The 20,923-nt window shown below is 42.5% G+C and overlaps 1 protein-coding gene across 2 annotated transcripts in view; it reads left to right on the top strand.

Annotated features, from left to right (window-relative positions):
• The window catches only part of CD164L2 (CD164 molecule like 2), a 74,380-nt gene that overhangs the window by 44,601 nt on the left and 8,856 nt on the right, over positions 1-20,923 (top strand). Inside the window, exons 4-5 of one of the 2 annotated variants that reach the window (XM_042440501.1) lie at positions 4,279-4,444; positions 16,811-17,230. In XM_042440501.1, the coding sequence (XP_042296435.1) occupies positions 4,279-4,444; positions 16,811-16,841 (197 nt within the window). In that variant the 3' untranslated portion in view covers positions 16,842-17,230. Of the gene's footprint in view, positions 1-4,278; positions 4,445-16,810; positions 17,231-20,923 lie in introns of those variants that run through there. The other variant, XM_042440500.1, reaches the window with a different exon arrangement.

The raw sequence follows: 20,923 nt of genomic DNA, 5'->3' as shown, positions 1-20,923 counted from the left end.
ATCTATCTACCCATGTACCTATATAACTATATATGTGTGAGAGCTTACCCACTGGCCTTCCCTTCTGCAACCTCCCTCATGTCTAGAAGCTATCCCTAATTATCTCACTACTTATACAATCCTCATGGCAGAATACACCCTGAATCACTGCATGAAGGAGGATTCTGACAGCATGAGCTGTTGTTTCAAGTGTGCCCACATAAGAGCAGCTCTTTTGCTATTGCCTTGTGTACCTGTTCTTTGGATGGTAGGAGAGACCAAATGGTCTGACGCCAAGCTCCAAGATAATAAAAGAGGGATAAATTCTAGTAATTAAATCTCTTGGCAGCGGAGCCTTATTATGGAGTTGGCTATTTATGGGGAAGGGGGAAAGGAATGTGTGTGTAAAAGGGGGTCCACTTCCGTGTTTCTAAAGTTTGGCATAGGGTTGGCCAGGAGGCAAGATAATAGGCCATTTTGGATGCGGCCCCATTGTCTTCCACTAGAAGGAAAGTGTAAAGAGTGTCTGTTTTAGTTTACTTGTTAACCCTGCTAGCAGAGGAGTCTAAGTGAATGGTAGTGAAGGAGCCTTCGGAGGCAGTAGTAAGGCTTCTGTATATCAGATCATAATGATTATGCACCACCAATGCATCCAATGGCACTAAAACAAATGGTCTGTGAGTTTACAGACTGTATTCCAACTACTGGCAGGAGGCAGAGAGCAAAGAACTGAATATGTATATGCTTTTCCACCAGAATTTTGGCCTAATTTGGATTACATTGGGAAGATCAAGGATCAGGAGAATTATAGTGTAGTAACTGGTGTAATCCCCCGTTCAGAGCAGCACCAGTAATTCAGGATACTACTTTGGTATTCCTGATAGGTAGTTGTCTACTTAAATAACTCCAGCAAAGGTAAGGAGTAGGCTGTTGTACAGTGAAAGCAAGGTAGTCTCCACAAATTGGGTAGAGATATCTTACATGAAGGAAGGGAGGAAGTACAGTCGCCCCTCTTTTCTCGTGGATTTTAGATTCATGTTCTTGAATATGCACAGAAGGGCAACCTCCGTTATCATCAATGGGGCGCACCCCATGTGCTCATGGGGGCGCGGCCCATTAAAGACTATGGTGCTTGAATATGTGCGAGTCTCTGTTTTTGGGGGGGTTCTGGAATGGATCCCCCGCAAAAACAGAGGGTCAGCTGCATTGCAAACTGTCAGCTATGTGCAGATTCTCATAGGATATTAATAACCATACATACAAATCTGGTACTTCAGGGGAATGTTTGGATGTAATGTATCTTGATTTTTGTAAGATGTGTTGATAGGGTCCTCCTTGCAAACAAACTGATAAAATATGGACTAGACAGTACTGTTGTTAGGTAGAATAATCACCAGTGTTCCTCTTCATCCTGGAGAGAAGTGGCTAATCAGATACCACAGGGTTCTGTCCTGGGCCCAGTACTGTTCAATATCTTTACAAATCACTTGGATTATAAAAAAAGAGGGCATACTTATCAAATTGTTTGATTACAAAAAATACAAGGGGTAGCTACTCCAGAGAAGTGCTTGCCCACTGACTACAATTTTTTGTTTATTTCCTGGATACATGCCAGGAACTGGCAGCTTATGGCTTGGGCATTGGCACCAGCGCAGGACCATAACTTTAAGTAGCGCTATTCCAGAGGACAAGATCAAGATTCAAAGTGACATTAATAGAATGGAAAGTTGAGCAAAATAATAATAATAATAATAATAATAATAATAATAATTTCAGAAAGGATCAATGTAAAGTACTACATTTAGGCAGGAAAAATGAAATGTGAGATGGGTGACACATGGCTTGATAACAGTACATGTGAAAAGGAATGTTCAGTTGAACAGTCTGATGTGGCAGCCCAAAAGGCCTATGTAGCTCTAGGTTGCATCAACAGGGATAAAGTGTCCAGACCAAGAGAAATAATAGTCCCACACTATTTTGCTTTGGTCCAACCTCAGCTAGAATACTGCATTCAGTTTTGGACAGTTCAAGCAGTATAATGACAAACTGGAACATGTCCAGAAAAGAGTGACCCAAGACGGTCAAAGGTCTGGACATCAAGCCTTCCAAGGAACAACTGAGGCAGATGGGTATGTCTAGCTTAGAGTAGAGAAGAAGGAGAGGTGATAGCTGTATTTGCATACCTGAACATAGAGAACATATAGAACATAGAGTGAGATTGTGTTCTGATGCTCCAGAGACTAAGGAGTTTATCAGACAAGGGAAATTGGAAGTATAATCCAATGGCATTCTGAACGCAATCATGGGGTTTAACGTTATTGTGTGATAACCCACTACACGCAAATTCAGGCAATGGGAAGTCAGTCCGAACACAATCATGTGGTTTCACGTTATTGTGTAATAGACTGCCACACGTAAATTCGGGCAATAGCATACTATTTTCAGGCAATTGGGAAGCCAGTTCGAACACAATGCGCATTCATGTAGTTGTGCTAAACTAGTGACTTTAAGTGAATGCGTTCTGGCCTCACTTTCTTTTCATTCAAATTTAAGAGAAATTCCTCCCATTTGATAAACTCCACGGACATGAGTCAATGGATTCAAAGGAGATTTCACCTGAATATAAGGGAGAACTTCTCAACTGTAAGAGCTGTTCAATAGGGTAATAGACTTCTTTGGTGAGTGGTGAACTCTCCTTTTTTGGAAGTATTTAAACAGTGGTTGGATGGTCACCTTTCAGGAGAGCATGACAGGGTTTGGACTAGATGCAGGATAATGACAGACTGGAATCTCATGGTCCTTTTCCAATTCTATGATTCTGTGAGTCATAATTTTTTTATGTCCCAATTTTTCTTCAATATTGGGCAAAATGGCAGTGCATAACAAGTTAGAAAAAAGAGATGGAACACACATGTTTAAATTGTGAAGTTAAGGTACAATTAAATCATAGTAAAAGCAACAAATAAAATCAAAAACACTTTGGGGAAGCGGTGCAGCACAACTGTTTAAAAATCCCTTCTTCATCAGCTAGACAGTTTCTAAAATTTTCCTTAAATAGGAAGCTCTGTGCTTTCTTGCAGAAGGGCAACAGCCACCAAGAAGGCCTTCTCTTGAGTCCTCCAGAGAAAGTGCCTACAAGGGTGGCAGGATGAAGAGAAAAGCCTCCACTGCCAATCTTAATACCTGAAGGACTCTATATGGAAAAATAAGGTCCTTTAGATGGAATGGATGTAGAGAGGAACTGCGTGGATCTTTTTCAACAATATTTTATTCAGATTGTAGAATAATGTAGTTTCTTCCTGCCGAGGTGTCAGGCTCCCAATTTCAGCCCCCCTCTTGCAACAAGAGACTGTACTTTGAAAAAGGAACAGCTTTATTGAAGAAAGAGATACATACAACAGAAGTGACTTTTTTGTCAGGAATGAAAGTGTATATTAACATATGGTTTATATAACCCCATAAAGCAATCCCACCCCATCAACCAATAAAGCAAACTAATTGGACAACTCTTTCCTGCGCAGTGATGAATCTCCTCCCTGGTGGTGTAATGTCCTCCAGTCTGGGCTCTTGGCAAAACTCTCAAAACAATTAAGCTCTCACACAACGTTATCTCCCCACTGCACCTTGAGCTATAAACCTTAAGCCACAACAGGACTAATTAATATTAAACCCTTACAATATATATATTTAATCACAACTAGAAACCCCATCATCCCCCAACCCCACATAACAGCATATTACAATATAGTGAGCATATTAGCATAACATCATATAAGCAACATTATAACATCAATAAACACTCTCTAAGGCCTGTTACAGACTGCCAAAATAAAGCTGCTTCGGGTCTCTTTTGGAGGTATGCTGTTTAAATGATGCATGCATCCTAAGAATCCAGAAGCTGCACCAAAGCTGCCCTCCAGTGCTTAGGAATGGAGTGTGGCTTTGGCGCGACTTCCGGACTCTTAGGATGCATGCATCATTTAAACATTTAAAAATACAAAAATTATGTAAATTCCAAAGGCAAACCTTATTTTGCCATTTTACACCAAATGATACCATTTCATTATGTCGTTGTATTTAATGGGACTTCAGCATTCATGGATTTTAATATCTAACAGGGGATGGGGTAGATCCTGGAACCAATCCCCAGCAGATATCAAGGGCCCACTGTACGAGATTCAGATGGAGGATTTAAATGGCAACACTGATGTAGTAAGGTAGGGGAAAGCAGTGAGTGTGAGAGATATCTGTGGTGAATCTTGTTTGCCTCATACCAGCTTTGGCTTTGTTTTGTCCTAGGTACCACGGCCGGCAGCCCTCCCCTAACTGGCTCCCCTGAGTTTCGTCCACCAGGTTTCGACTCTGCCAGCTTCATTGGAGGGATAGTGCTGGTGCTTAGCATCCAAGCTGTCCTGTTTTTTGTGATGAAATTCCTCCGGTCAAAGGACAGCACCTACCAGACACTGTAAGTTCTTTGCAGTCTGCTGGGAGGAGAGGTTGGGGATGTGGGTGCAAATAGGGCAGGAATTTGAAGTAGATGTCTGGGTCCCCATTCAGAAGAAGGAGAAGGCTCCCCCTTCGATAAAAGATGCAGCAGAGTACAAAAATTACTTAATTATATTGTCGGTTGAGGGAAAGAAATGGAGAAGAGGCTGGCTCTTTGTTTTCATCTCCAAACAAATGAACTGGACCAGCAGTCCAGGGCAATTTTAAAAATTGTCTTTTTTTTAAAATGTAAAGCAGGGAAATTTGCTGGGGCTAGATTTACCCTTTAAGTTCCAGAGGATTATATGAGATATGAAAGCAGAAAACCATTCTGTGCCACAAACACATCAACTGTGTCATTAAAATGGCTGTTCAGGTTGACTTTTAACACAACCACCATTTTATTTGGCAGAGATAAAACAGGGACGATCAGTTCTTTCCCCTTAAAGAAGAAATAGAGGGATTTCTTGCCTGGCAATGCTCCTTTCATTGTTTCCCTTCCCCAGGGTGACCAAATGTCCTAACCGCAAAGGAGGACAAGGCAAGGCAAAATGCATGACATTTGAGAAAAATGGAGGGCATGACCCAATTAAAAACTAAAAATACTCATAGAAATGTGCATTCATGCTTCTTAGCCATGCTCCAAATGAAGAACATTCTGGAATTCCTCCTGGACAGAAGGTTGCAAAGCAGGACATGTCCTGGAAAAAGAGGATGTCTGGCCAACCTGCTCCTTCCTTAAACTATTCTTTTCTATAGGTTTTCTCTCCTTTTGCTATCATAATCAGCACTCAGTACATGCTACCAACTGTGCATGAGGAATGCCAGTTCTTCGTAGTTCTGCATACCATTGAGCACCATAAAGCTCTGTAGTATTTGTATGTGCCAGGCTATGAATTGTGCCTGAATATTATGCCTGACCATTGGCTTCTCAAAGTCATGTTTCCTCTAAGCAAATGTTTTCTTTCTTCCTTATATCCATCTACTTTTCTGTCTCAAGGTTTCCTTTACTCCATCCATCCTGCTTTCCTGCCCCCAAACCCCATCGTAGCAAGACTTGAGGGGTATTTAAAAATGTCTTTCCAAGTTTTGCTCTACTGCTTTCCATTCTGTTTGTACAATGCCTCACTCAGAAGTGACTGGAGGGCCTACCAAAAACCAATCTCTGTCGCATCTTCATCTCTCAGAGCCAAATTCCTTGTTATATTCGTTCATTCCTGTTTAAAAGTGTGGTTAATTTGGCCTATCATTCCAAGTCAGAACAGCAGTTTGAGATCCAGTCCGCGTTCAAAGTCAAAGGTGTTTATCACACGGAGCTTTTTGGAGATTTTTCAGCTCAGATCCGGGGTGACTGTGGGTCCAACGATGCGGATTCACCTGAGAACGTGAATGTGATATCACATGTGATTCCTTTCTATCGGAGCTCCTCCTGTGGCGCTTCCGCAGTGAATCCAAAGTGACTCCTCATTTTGATGAATTCGGTAAAAAGTGAATTCACAGAATTCACATTAAAGCTCACTTCGATTTCACTCTGAATTGGTCTGGTGTGGAATGCAACTTTGCTTTCCTCCCAGTACACCCCCAAACCTCCAAAGAGGCAAATTTCCCATGATGCTGCACTGCAATTTTGCCCCAATTGCTTCTGTTGCTCGGAAGGGTATTATTATTACTATTACTATTATTTATTTATATATCGCTGTAGATTTGCACAGCGCTGTACATAAAAACAATAAATATATAAGAGTAAACCTGCCTATGACGTACAATCTAAGAAATAATAGGATAATACATATAAAATACATAGCAATACAGGAAATGGTTCAATAAAATAGGCAACAAAAAGAACATCAAAAAGCAAATGATAATCACGCAATGCCTGGGAACGCTTCTCTGAACAGGATGGTCTTCAACTCTGTTTTGAAGCTGGTTAAAGAAGTGATGGCTCTTGTTCGGGGGGGGGAAGAAGGAGTGAGGGGCAGCAAGTGAAAAGGGGTGAATCCGAGATGGGGCAGAGGAAATCCTGGGCTGGGACAGCAGACCTTGACTACCAGAGCGGAGGGCCCTGGTGGGAAGCTGAGGAGAAAGAAGGTCTGATAAGTAAGGAGGGGTCAACCCATGGAGGGCTTTAAACATGGACAGCAGGAGCTTATACTGAATGCGGAAAGGGAGGGGGAGCCAGTGAAGGGATGCCAGCAAAGGAGAGATATGGTCAGAGCGGTGGGCGGATGTGATAATGCGTGCAGCTGAATGCTGGACAGAAATTAAAGGACGGAGGTGGAGGAAGCCCTGCCAGAAGGATGTTACAGTAATCAAGTCGTGAGATCACTAAGGCATGGACCAGGATCTTGGCAGTAGAGGCAGAGAGAAATGGTCGGATTTTGGCAATATTGTACAAAAGGAATCTACAAGCCTTGGCTGTGGCCTGGATCTGAGGGATACACGACAGAGAAGAATCAAAGATAAAACCAAGACTATGGGCTTGCTGGACTGGTTGAATAGAAATGTTGTCCACAGAGACAGAAAAGGAGTGTTGAAGGGTGGACTTAGGAGGAAAGACAAGAAGCTCCGTCTTGGACATGTTGAGCTTCAAATGCCGATGGCGCATCCACTGCGAGACAGCTGTGAGGCAAGATGAGACTTGCTGTTGAAGCCTTGGAGAAAGGTCAGGGGTGGAAAGATAGAACTGGGTGTCATCAGCATACAGATGGTAGGAAAAACCAAAAGAGCTAATGAGTTTACCTAAGGACAGTTTGTAGAGAGAAAACAGAAGGGGACCCAGAACAGAGCCCTGGGGCACTCCAACAGATAAGGGAACAGAGGACAAAGTTTGACCACCAGTGACTACTGCAAAAGATTGGCCTGACAAATAAGATCTAAACCAGTCAAGAACAGAGTCTGAGAACCCAAGGTCAGAAAGTATATCAACTAGAAGACAGTGATCAACGGTGTCAAAGGCTGCAGACAGATCAAGAAGGATGAGAACAGAGTAAAGGCCATTAGCCTTGGCCTGTAAAAGGTCATTCGAGATCTTAGTGAGAGCTGTCTCTGTGGAATGCCTTGGATGGAAACCAGACTGAAAGGGATCAAGAATGGAGTTGGCTTCAAGAAACTAGAGACAGCGAGAATAAACAACCCGTTCCAAGACCTTAGAAAGAAAGGGAAGAAGAGGAAATCGGACGATAGCTAGACAAAGAGGAGGGGTCAAGAGAAGTTTTTTTCAGAATTGGGGAAATGAGAGCATGTTTGAAGTCTGACGGGAAGGAGTTGCAGGTTTGGAAGAGTTCAGAAGTGAAGAGAGTTCATCCAAAGAGGCAGGAGGAAACACAGAGACTTTTTTAGGCATGGGTGATAGAAGATTGTGAGCAGAAGAAGAATTGGGACTATCTCAGAGTGAATAGTGGTAATCTTAGAGATGAAATAATTAGCAAAGTCATTAGGAGAGAATGATGAAGAGACAGGAGGAGAGGGAGGTCCTAACCAACAAGGATGACTTGGTTAATGGGGTGCAAGTGGTGGGATCATTAGGTGGAAGTGACCATGTTCTCCTGGAGTTTGTAATACAGTGGAAAGGAGAAGCCAGGCATAGTCAGACACGCATCCTAGACTTTAGGAGAGCGGATTTCAGTAAACTTAGAGAAGTATTGAGGGCAATTCCATGGTCAGAAATACTAAAAGATAAAGGAGTTCAGGACGGATGGGACTTTCTCAAAAGGGAGATACTGAAGGCACAATTTCAAACAGTTCCAGTGAGAAAGAAAAACGGGAGGTGTCTCAAGAAACCAGGATGGATGACTAAGGAACTTTCAACCGAGCTAAGTTTGAAACAGAACATGTATAAGAAATGGAAAAAGGGAGAAATCACAAAAAGGGAATTCAAAGAAATAGCAGGCATGTGTAGAGGTAAAGTCAGAAAAGCTAAAGCACAGAATGAACTCAGGCTTGCTAGAGAGGTTAAGAACAATAAAAAGGGCTTTTTTGGATATGTCCGCAGCAAAAGGAAGAAGAAGGAAACGGTAGGGCCACTGCGTGGAGAAGATGGCAAAATGCTAACAGAAGACAGAGAAAAGGAAGAATTACTCAACACCTTCTTTGCCTCAGTCTTCTCAGAAAAAGAAAAGGGTGCTCAACCTGAGGATAATGGAGCAGAGGACAGAATAGGGGCATTTCAGTACAGAATAAGTAAAGAGATAGTAGAGGAACACCTTATTAATCTAAATGAATTTAAGTCTCCGGGACCAGATGAACTCCATCCAAGGGTATTAAAAGATCTGGCAAATGTAATATCGGAGCCATTGGCAATAATCTTTTAAAACTCCTGGAAAACAGGAGAGATCCCAGCAGACTGGAGGAGGGCAAACGTTGTCCCCATCTTCAAAAAGGGGAAAAAAGAGGATCCCAACAATTATCGTCCAGTTAGTCTGACATCAATACCAGGAAAGATTCTGGAGCAGATCATTAAACAGAGAGTCTGTGAACATCTAGAAGGCAATGCCATAATCACAAAAAGTCAACATGGGTTTCAGAGAAACAAGTCATGCCAGACAAACCTGATCTCTTTCTTTGATAAAATTACCAGCTTGGTAGATGAAGGGAATGCTGTGGATATAGTATATCTTGATTTCAGTAAGGCCTTTGACAAAGTTCCCCATGACATTCTTGCAAAGAAGCTTGTAAAATGTGGGCTAGACAAAGGAACTGTTAAATGGATCTGTAATTGGTTGACCGGCCGAACCCAAAGGGTGCTCAACAATGGCTCCTTTTCATCCTGGAGAGAAGTGACCAGTGGGGTCCCACAGGGCTCTGTCCTGGGCCCAGTGCTATTCAACATCTTTATCAATGACCTGGATGACAGAATTGGGAGCATACTTATCAAATTTGCAGATGACACCAAATTAGGGGGAATAGCTAATACCCCAGAGGACAGGATCAAGATTCAAAATGACCTGAATAGACTAGAAAGCTGGGCCAAAGCTAACAAAATGAAATTCAACACGGAGAAATGTAAGGTATTGCACTTAGGGCGGAAAAATAAAATGCACAGATATAGGATGGGTGACACCTGGCTGAATGAAACTACGTGTGAAAGGGATCTAGGAGTCCAAGTAGACCACAAGTTGAACATGAGTGAACAGTGTGATGCGGCAGCTAAAAAGGCCAATGCTATTTTAGGCTGCATCAATAGAAGTATAGTGTCTAGATCAAGAGAAGTAATAGTGCCACTGTATTCTGCTCTGGTCAGGCCCCACCTAGAATATTGTGTCCAGTTCTGGGCGCCACAATTCAGAAAGGACATTGAGAAACTGGAGCGTGTCCAAAGGAGGGCGACAAAAATGGTGAAAGGTCTGGAAAATATGCCCTATGAGCAACGACTTAGGGAGCTGGGGATGTTTAGCCTGGAGAAAAGAAGGTTAAGAGGTGATATGATCGCCCTGTTTAAATATTTGAAGGGATGTCATATTGAAGAGGGAGCAAGCTTGTTTTCTGCTGCTCCAGAGAACAGGACCCGGAACAATGGATGCAAGCTGCAGGAAAAGAGATTCCACCTGAACATTAGGAGGAACTTCCTGACAGTTAGGGCTGTTCGACAATGGAATGCACTCCCTCGGAGGGTGATAGAGTCTCCTTCCTTGGAGGTCTTTAAACAGAGGCTGGATGGCCATCTGTCAGGGATGCTTTGATTTGGATTTCCTGCATGGCAGGGGGTTGGACTGGATGGCCCTAGTGGTCTCTTCCAACTCTATGATTCTATGATTCTATGATTCTATGAGAACAATCGCTGCGGGCGCCTGTCATTGGCAGAGATCAATGATTTGTAATAATTTTGTTTTGCCATAGAGAGGGCACATGAGAAGGACGAAAGAACAAATTTGTAGTGGATAAAGTCAGCCCACTGTTTGGACTTTCTCCAAAAACGTTCAGCCACTCTAGAGTAGGACCGGAGAAACTTAACCATGGGGGTAAGCCAGGGCTGAGGCCTAGTCTTAGAGGAAGAAGTGCGTACAGAGACAGGGGCAAAGCGGTCAAGAGTCGAGGAAAGAGTGGAGTTAAATAAAGACATTGCTGAATCAGCAGATTTAGGGAAGAGAGAGATGAATCTAGGGTCTAACCAAAATGGTTAGAGTCAACAGATTGAAGGTTACGAAAATGGCGTTGAACAGTATGACGAGGAGGTGGAGTACAAGTGAGAGCAAAGGAGATTAAATGATGATCAGATAGTGGAAAGTCAAGTGTCAGGTAGTCAGAAATGGTGCAGTTTGCAGCAAGAACTAGGTCAAGACAGTGACCAAGAGAATGAGTTGAAGAGTTGGAGTGTGGTTGGAGGCCAAAAGAAGCTAGGAGAGAGTTGAAGCGAGACGTTGTAGGGTTATTGGAATCGTCAACGTGGATATTGAAGTCACCTAGGATCAAAGTGGGGGCGGAATCTGAAAGAAAGAATGTCAGCCATGATTCGAAGTCTGAGAGGAACTGGGTGGCAGGACCAGGAGGGCGATAGATAACTGCAACCCGGAGCTGTAGAGGAGAAAAGAGTCTAATAGGATGAAACTCAAAAGAAGAGAAATGAGGGGGGGGGGGGAGATAGAACTTGAAACTGGCAGGAGTTAGATAGCAAGATACCAACCCCTCCTCCTCGACCCTCAGGGCAGCTTGTGTGGGTAAAGTAGAGACCACCAAAAGAAAGGGCAGTGGAGGTAGCAGTATCATGGGCTGGGAGCCAGGTTTCGGTGAGAACGAGGAGGTTAAAGGATTTGGAGAGAAAAAGGTCATGAATTGCTGCTGCTTTAGGGGCGGCAGAGCGACAGTTCCAGAGGGAACAGAGGAAGGGAAGCAGGGAGACAGGGAGAGGCTGAATGGGGATAAGGTTAGGAGAAATGTGAGGAGCCATGGGAAGGATGGGATTCACTACCCAGTGATCAACAGGAGAAGGTGTGACAATGGGAGAGACAGGACAGAAAAAAGAAAGAGGTGTAGCTGGCTCTCTTTTTGAGGTGTTAAAGGAGTTAGAGGCTGTTGCCAGCTCAGTCCATCTGAGGAAGAGTCCAAAGCAAGCAGGAGGTGGGCCTGAGGGAGCAGAAAGACTTACTTGTCTTATTTTTTAAAATGCTGTATGCCGCTTTGATCGTGGTAACAAAAAGTGGAATATAAATTAAAGTTTTATTTTATTATTATTAGTCATTCATGTGAGGCTAGCATTCACGTGAAAGTGGAACCAGACTCCCTTCTTCACCCCGGAAGTGCAAAGGTTCAGGATGTGTTCAGATCCCCACTGAGCATGCGCAAGGGTCCCAATTCGAATCGTTGAATCCGCATAGTATGCACTGGTGTAGTAATACAATGTGCACTCACTCCACTTGGTGTGAATCCGCATCACGTGACTTGCCTTGGATTCGATTCCCCCTTGATTCAGAAGGGCAACGGAAGGGCAACCAGGTGTGATAAAACATGTGCGTTATAATGTGAATTTGCATAGCTGAACTAGGAGTCACCCCGGATCTGAGTTGCAGAAACCTCCATGTGGTAAACACCAAACTAATCTGGGCACTAAATAAAAACATGATCCTGGTTTCTCTTGGGAGCTGGTTCCATTTTCCAACTAAAAACCAATCTTATACCAGCAGAGCTGACATTTTGCCCCTAAAGTTGATGTTAACTGCAAACCACACTTTTCAGGGCAAATCACAGCATGCATGGAAATTTTTAATGGAGAAACTACCATAGTGGTCTCATCCAGAATAGAAGAATTCAAAGATATAGCCATGTTAGAATCAGTATGTAGAGAGATCTTGCAGTACCTTTGAAACTAACTGTAAGAAAGAAGTTGGCAGCATGAGCTTTCATAAACTTTAATCTACTTCCTCAGATGCATTTGGTGGAGTGGAGTGGCTCCATCAAATGCATCTGAGGAAGTAGACTGAAGTCTATGAAAGCTCACACTGCCAACTTCTTTCTTTCAGTTAATCTCAAAGATGCTACAAGATCTCTCTACATACAGAGTAGAAGAATGTTCAGAGTTCTTTTCTTTCAAAATAAGAGGAACCCATTTAAGGACACTAAAAGTATATATATGTAATTCAGCACATAGTTTGACCTTTACTTTCTGCCTGCTGTTGGGGAACAGAATCTTCCTCTGCCAGGTTGTCAGTGGGAGAGAAAATTTAGGTTTTCTGTGAGATCCTGTTGTCTTTTTTGTGTACACAGCAGTAATTCTGGATTTCTTTTCTGTTTTTCTACTGCTACCATTTCTATTTTCTCTCACTATTCTCTTTTCTCTATATCAAACTTTGTCCCTCTCAGATGAGATTTTTGGGTTAAAACACTGTGGGAAAGGAGGTAAGATCATCCTGAGACATTTTGCTGCCTGACATAGAGGACTGGCAATTGAGTCTTAGGCCTGTTCCAGACTGCCAAAATAAAGCTGCTTCGGGTCTCTTTGGAGGTACAATATGCTATTTAAATGATGCATGGGTCCTAAGAGTCCGGAGGTCGCGCCAAAGCCCCACTCCATTCCTAAGCACTGGAGTGCAGCTTTGGTGCAGCTTTCAGATTCTTAGGATGCATACATCATTTAAACAGCATACCTCCAAAGAGATCCGAAGCAGCTTTATTTTGGCAGTCTGTAACAGGCCTTAGTTTAACACTGCACATGGAGTACTACTTTTTGGGGTCTGTGGGGCTAACTGTAATTTAATATTGCAATGCAAACAAAATGCCAGTTGAAATCCCAATGGCTTTTCAGCAACATATCTTAGATTTAATACATATGCATTTACTGTCCTAAAAGTTCCATATAGTCAGTGCAGTGCCAGTGCAGAACCTGATTTCAGGACTCTTCTGCCTATGATGCTCAGGAGTGCAACATTAAATCCAATAATAGTAGTAGTAGTAATAATAATTATACAAATATATATGCAATGTAATATAGAAGGTCCACTAAAAAAATGTCCCCCTTTTGTTCCCTCCTAAATGAATAATTGAAAATACCACTTCCTTATTTAAAGGGAAAAGGGTCTACTCCTTATCCTTAGCAAATGCAGATCCTCTCCATTCCGAGCTTTCCCTTCCTTTCTAAATTTAACTAGTACATAACAGGGAAACAGGCCAGCTTGGTGGTTTGGAATATAGAACAGGTGATTTAGAGCATAGGTCTAATCTACACAGCAGGAATAATGCAGTTTGACCTTGGGTTCTATTTGCTTTCATTCACCATGACCAAACAAACAAACAAAAAATAAACCTCTATTTTCCTTGACATAAAAGTTTTGCAGCAATTTAATGCTACTTTAATAGTACCTTAACTTTTTTGTGGCTTCATCTTATGGAATTGTGGTATTTAAAGTTTGGGGAGGTATTTACAATTCTCTACTGCAGTTCAGAGGGATGTGTAAGAGCTCTCTAGCAATGAACTCTAAATAACTCAGCAAACAACAAGTCCCAGGATTCTGTGGGTTGGAGCCATGGCAGTAAAAGTGGTATCAAACTGCTTTAAGCATGTGGTGAGAGAGATTCCCAGACCATCTTACAATTAAAATAGTTGAAAGTTAAAAACAATAAATGCACTGTGGAATATGAAGCAATACCTCACCTAAGAGAAAATGACAGGAGTGATCAGTTCACCTAAAACCAGTTGTAAAGATGAGCGAATCACTTGCCATCACTATTATTTTTCATTCCAGTTAATGGCTTAACTCTCAGGAGGAGAATTTATGGCCTTCCAGGTATGGTTAAATTTAAATTTTCACCAACCCAGCCAGCATGGCTAGTGGTTAGGGCAGGGCTGTTGTGGTCCAACTAGGACCACTGTTCCCTCAGCTCTGGTTTAATGCTAGATTTGACCATATTCCAAAGTAACTGTGCTTCTACCATTTTTTCAAAAGTATGTCAGAGGCTGGTATTCTACCAATGCAGCTTCCTTTCAAGCAGTGTTGCAGCTATGGAGGTATTACACTTACCCTGCTTTAGTGTTCTTGAAAAGTGACAAAAGTCCTGCTTTTTTTATCGCCTCCAACACAGTCTCCACAGCATATAGTAGAATTCCCCAACTACTGCTGAATTTTAAGCTGTCATCTCTCTAAGAGCTGTATCACATTACAATAGTAAGCCAAGAGTAAGTGAAACAGAAGTGGCTTTCTGCTTACCTCTCTGCATGCCCTCGAAGCACTTCTATTCACTTCTCGAAGGAAACAGTCATAAAAGCATGCATTTTGTCACGCTGGGAAAATCTGCTTTGACAAAAAGTATGCTTTTATGACCATCTCCCTCTGGAAGGAGAATGAAAATGTTTTGAGGGCATGCAAAGAGATAAGCAGAAATCCGCTTCTATCTCACTGTGTCTCGGCTTACTTTCGTAATGTGATACGGCTCTAAGACGAGTTTCTTATGCTTTTCTTGGCAAAAAAGGAGGGTGGGGTGGAGGAAGAGGTTGGGGGATGTTTAAAGTACCACTGTAGTGTTCTTTAATATCTTTTCTAATATTATTTCCCCAATTTACATCCCTCCCTCCCTGCTCTTTTGTGTCTCCCTTGCACGCTGCCTGACATCAGAGAGGATAACCAGCAGTAGGTGTAGCTGTGTGTGCGCGGAGGTGGTGGGAAGCAGGGGCTGTTTCTGAAGCAAGGAAGACCTATAACTTTCTCCCCTTTAGATCTGCTCCCTGGTGTGGCTCTTTCCTTAAAAGAAGACAATGGGCCAGATTTCATACATTCAGTATCATCAAGATTTTATGCTTTTCCAGACTCTGTATATTTGGATGTTTCTATCTGTATGTAGAAAAATAGCATGTCTTGAGAAAAGACTGGTCTGGATTCCCAGATGTGGAAATTCTATGTTCAGGGATATATACACATGTGCATGCACGGACACATATAACACCAGCACATAACAACAGACATACAGTAGGCCAGGAAAATCTTTACCCTCTCATTCTGCTGAATGCATCCGCTGCTCTTTTTTCTAGGGATGCCTTCATTCTCTAGGAGAATGAGCACTGCTTTCATCCCAAGAATGGTAACTTTCCATCTTGATTGATTGTGTGTGTGTACGTGGTGGAAATGCAGCCAGTCCTGCTTTCTTTTGAAATGATGGGCCTTCCCTTTATAGGGATAAGGAAGGGAAAGGAGGTATCCGAAGTTGACTACTATGTTGACTTTATCCCTTGACTTAGAGCACAACTGCATAGCCATTAGAGGAGTCTTCCCCATCTCAAATGTGTTTGACTACCTTTCCCATCATCCCCATTGTCAATGTTGGCTGGGTATGGTTAGAGTTTTAGTTCAGCACAATTAGGTTGCAAGGTGGTACATGCTCCACAGAATGCTAAAGATTTTTTGGCCACTCAAGCAGTGGCATCAATAGGAGCGTGGGGGGGGGAGTGTGGCCTGCACTGGGTGACACTCTAGATAAGGAGTGAAAACTGGTTGGGCCCTCCTCCTGTTTGGTACCTTCTAGCTTTGCTGCAGTGTTAGAGGCTTCCTCACCAAAAGACCTCCACCACTGCAGCAAAGGACAGGCTTGAGTATGCCTCTCCTGGCTTTACTTCGGCTGTGGAAGAGAGGGCCAAGCACACCTTTTGGCCACTACCTCTCGCTATCTGGCAGCCCACACACACACACACCAGATGACACTGGGTTGGGGGACGCCACTGCACTCATGGGCCAATAAACCTAGTGGGTACAAAATTCACACAGTAGGTGAAGGAGCCACTATTTGCCAGTCTGAATGGCTGGCAGGGGGAGTATTGGGGAGGGTAAGTCTGGGCACAGATGGAGAAAGGAGGGGACTCTTTCTTTGCTAGAATGTGTGAATTCTGCTCTCTTACTTTCTGTGCTTCTTGGTTTGAAACCTTAAAAACTCTTGCCAGATGCATGTACTAGGTAGCCAGTCCTGAGACCTATTAGGGTGTCATTGAGTATTCTGCACAGGGAGAAATAGCCTGTTTGTTGTTCATTACCAGGCAGAAGTATTGACTGTCAAAACTGGCACTCTGAAAACCTGGGCATGTGCCTGTGCCACAGGTTTCTCTTCTTCCTTCTCTTCCTCACCCAGGCCAAAAGACTACATACCCTGAGCAGAGTGAACATGGGTATGCAATTTGGCTCGCTGTATTTTTCTTCTCCAGTTGAAAAATGCATTCTGTGTGTTCTTGCTGTGCCTCTTCTGTGTTGCTGTGTGATCTTTGTGTTGCTGGAACCTTCCTTGGTGGGGCATGGGAGGAATGGGGGCAGGAGGGGAGCTAAATGGGAGCTGTACAATTCCTGGAATAAGCAACTGTGATCCTGACTTCTTAATTAAAGCTTGTGGAAGCTTGAATCCTCCAGGGCTTATGGTGCTGTTGTGTGTCTTCCTTTTGCAGTCCTCCTCCTTTTTGTGAGAATGCAGCCTGAGCCCTGGGACTCACTTGGCAAGAAATACTAGCAAAGATGGTCATGGAAGCTTCCAGACAGACAGCTCCTAGTGCCGAAAATCAAAATATGTTGTGCTGATGCACTGTTTTTTCCTCCTTAATATCCTCTTCCCCCATCTGTGAAAAGAAAAAAGATGAAAGAAGCTGTGGGAAAACATGGGAGGATTACAAATAGAAGGCCATGATGTTAATGAATGAGAATGGGGAGATGACCAACAAAAAGCCTTTCCAAATGCGGCCCACAATGAGCTGTGGGAGGGAAGAGTTCCTGTTTGGGGCAATATCTTTTTTGCCGAACCCTCCCCAAATGTTACTTTTTAAAAACTGAATTTTCAAAACAACTGAATAGAAAGGAAAGAGAGGGGGAAGAAAGGGGGGATAGGAATGTGGACTTGAGGAAGGAACTGGCAAAACCGTCTCTAGGTTTTCTTTGCTTAAGAAAACCCTATGAAATTCATGGGTTACAGGTGACTTGAAGTTACACATGCACACTAATTTGGGAGGAAGAAAGGAGGCACTTAGGCAGGGTGCTCCAGATGCTTTGAAACGTGTAGGTGAAGATGCAATGCAAAGAAGTATTGGATATTTACTTCCACAACATCAAAAAGCAACAGACACATGTGTTATCTGCATGTCTGTCACCAATGGAATTCCAGCCCCAAATTTTGTTGGAGTTGAATTCTATAAAATATACGTTCACAAATGACAAGAGCTGTAAGAATTTCTGAAATATTGAACAATACATGATGAATATTTGCCTTTCCAACCTTAGAATTTGAGTTTTTTAGTTACAATGAAAGCATGCAGGGTCTAAGCGACATTTAAATCCTAATTGCATTCTAAGACCCCAGTACTGGACTGGTAGTACTGGCCTAGATGAACAAATGATCTGCTCTACCTAGCTGGTACAGACAGTTGCCTATATTCCGGTGAAGCCTCCTAGCTTCATGGATTCCAAATTATGGAAAGAGATCTTCCTCTCCCTCAGAGGTGGATCATCAGCCATTTCCATTTCCATAAGGAAACAATTTCCCTAGATTACAGACCTCTTGCTCCTGCGTTGGTGGACTGAGACCCTTGTTCCATCTTGTTTAGTGGTGCCTACATGGACTGACAGCTGCTCTCTGGAATCTCAGACAGGAGCCTGTCTGGGTTCTATAAAAAGATGCCCAGCTTCTATATGTGGCCAATGGACTACACTACAAAATGACAGCCTTTACCCATCAACTGCATGCAGGAACTCAGCATAGCAAGTCACCTTGTTCAGTATTCGTTCACTTAACCTAGTACAGTTCCCCCCCACACACACACACACATTTATGGCTTTCATTTTTGCAGTTCTGATTATTCATGGATTTAATTGATATGTTCTCTCTACGAATTTAGGTCCTCCAGCATGACTGCTGGAAGTTGACCATAGAGTCATGCTGGAGAACCTAGAGATTCATAGAGAAAACACTTCTCTAGGCATTTTTAGGTCCTCCAGCATGTTTCTATGATCATGTTCTGGCAGATGTTGACCACAGACTTGTGCTGGAGTGTTTAGAGATGTGTTCCAGCAGGTTAAAAAACCCAGTGTTTTTTTATTTGGGGTTTCCCCACTTTCAAGGGGATCCTATGCCTCTAACCCTAGCACATGTGGAGAACCCACTGTATTGTCCACACTGTTTGGGAGGTGCTCCTTGGGGTTTCCTGGCCTCATCAGGACTTGAACCTGGGACCTTTTATATGCAAAATACACGTTCTATTATTGAACTATGTATGCTACTCAACGTTTGGAAAGTGGTTAGAACGTTTGGCCTGAAACATATTGCCTAGTTGCTAACACAAACTCTGCTGCTTGTACATAATCTCACCTTTCCATGTCATATCAACCTCTTAGTTGAATGACCCAGTTGTTGATTGGTCTTTATTGTGCTGAGTACTGCAGTGGGCAGTGGCATAAGGCCCAATGCTTGCATCTGTTAGGAACCCTGCCACGTCTGCTGTGATCTGCCGAAGCCAATGAAAACCACCCAAATTGGTTTCCAAATAGTCTTTGCTTCCTTTGTAAAAGGAAAACCAAGGATACAATTGTCAAGCACTTGTAGGGTTATGTTTGAAAGCAAGCAAACAGTGCACAATGAAATTTCAGAAGCCTGGGAGATTTCTGACTCTCATTTCCATTACTGGGTGGCAGGGAGTGGGGTATGAAATCAGTTTGGGTGCAGAATATGTGCTCTGAAATTGATAGAGCTGTCCAATCTTAATTAATTCTGCAGAACTCAAAAATCCTTTTAAAATGGAACTTGACTTCCATGGCACCGTGGTGTCTTTGTCATTTTGTCCGGAGAACATGCCATCCTGGTAATAGTGGTAGAAGTTGTTCTGCAAGCAAATACTGGGTAATAGGGCCTAATTATTTTCTCAGCATAAGAAACCTTTTTGTGACCCACAGACAGCATAGCCAGTGATGGGAACTATAGTCCAAAACATTGGAAACAGGGCTTGAAAAGTTCCTTTTATAAAGAAAGTAACTGAGCACTGCCATGTTATAAATGGCTCCAGTATTTTCATTCTTCTTTTAAGTATGTTTTCAGGGTAGGAAGGAAAAATGGAGTAAGCTTTGTTCTTCCCCTTCCTGAGGTGCATCTGTCCATTCGCACTAAGTTTTGGATACTTGCACCTTGAGAGACAGAGGCAAAAAGAACACTGGCTATTACAGAAAGTGTTACTGCCATGGGAAAAGCTGCCTTCTGTTTTTGCTTGAGGTCTTAACAAGGAATGTAAATTTTAACAAGGAATGCAAATAGGGAAAGGATGAATAATTTAGCTATTTTTCTTCTCACTGTGAGAATCTCCTCGAAACCTATGCTGTTTTCAAGGTTTAGCCACAGGTTCTGCAGAAAATTCACATATGGGGCTTCTGTATAGAATATGGCATTTTCTTTTCAGAAAATTATTTACTCTACAGGAAATGGACTATATATATATAAAATTTTATTAGTTAATAAAACACATCTCACATCAACATACAATACATTACACCACGTAAAGATCACATTGACAACACCTAAGCATCACATTACAACAAACTACAACACATAATCAAACAAAAATATGACTTCCTGAACTTCAAATAAGTCATTTTATGATTGAAGCTCATAACCATACCAACCAGTTTTTTGATTATCAGAATTTGGATTAATGTCTATCTGTATGCCAGAATATGCATTCTTCTAGCCTTATTTCCATATCAATAACTCATCTAACAATATCAGTTTTAATTCCTTAATCATATTGGCTTACCCTATATATTCAAATTTCTTCATTCTTGACCTTTTTCTTGCTTAAATATACATATAGCGGTTTCCAAATCTCACCATGCTTTTCCCAATCCTGACCTCTTAACAAACTATATTGAACTATATCTGTTAATTTGACTAACCATTCCTCTACCGAGGGAAGTTCTTCTGATTTCCAGTTCCTGGCAAACACCATCCTGGCACTAGTTGTTATATAAAATAGTAACTTGCCATGTTTGTGCTCCAAATCATCATCTTCGCACATACTTAACAGATAAAGTTTTGGATCCAAAATTAAATTAATTCGTAAAATTTCTTTCACTATTCCATGGATTTCTTTCCAAAATTTGTTAACACATTTACAATTCCACCATACGTGGTAGAAGGTGCCAACCTCATGCTTACACTCCCAACATTTGTTTGAAAATCCTTTACACATTCTGGCTAATCTTGCTGGCGTCAAGTACCATCGGAATTGCATTTTAAAAAATATACAGTGGAACCTTATTATACGCGGGGGATCCGTTCCGGATCCCTCCGCGTATAAAAAAATCCGCCTATGCTCGAGCCCCATTGTTTCCAATGGGGCTCGTGCACGGTGGTGTGGCGGCGCAGCAGCGTGCAAGGCTCAACAGGTGCGCGCGCCCATTCAATTGAATGGGACGCGCCGCCGCTTCCACCCCGCACGCGCCGGCGGCTTTGAGCGCCTATGCTCAAAGCCGCCTATAAAAAGACCGCGTATGCGGAGGCTCCACTGTATTTCAGTTCATTGGATAGT

This window comes from Sceloporus undulatus, chromosome 9, assembly GCF_019175285.1.
Source record: "Sceloporus undulatus isolate JIND9_A2432 ecotype Alabama chromosome 9, SceUnd_v1.1, whole genome shotgun sequence".
In the NCBI taxonomy this organism is placed as follows: Eukaryota; Metazoa; Chordata; class Lepidosauria; order Squamata; family Phrynosomatidae; genus Sceloporus; species Sceloporus undulatus.
The sequence above is the reverse complement of the archived record's forward strand: the minus strand, read 5'-3'. Positions and strand labels throughout refer to the sequence as shown.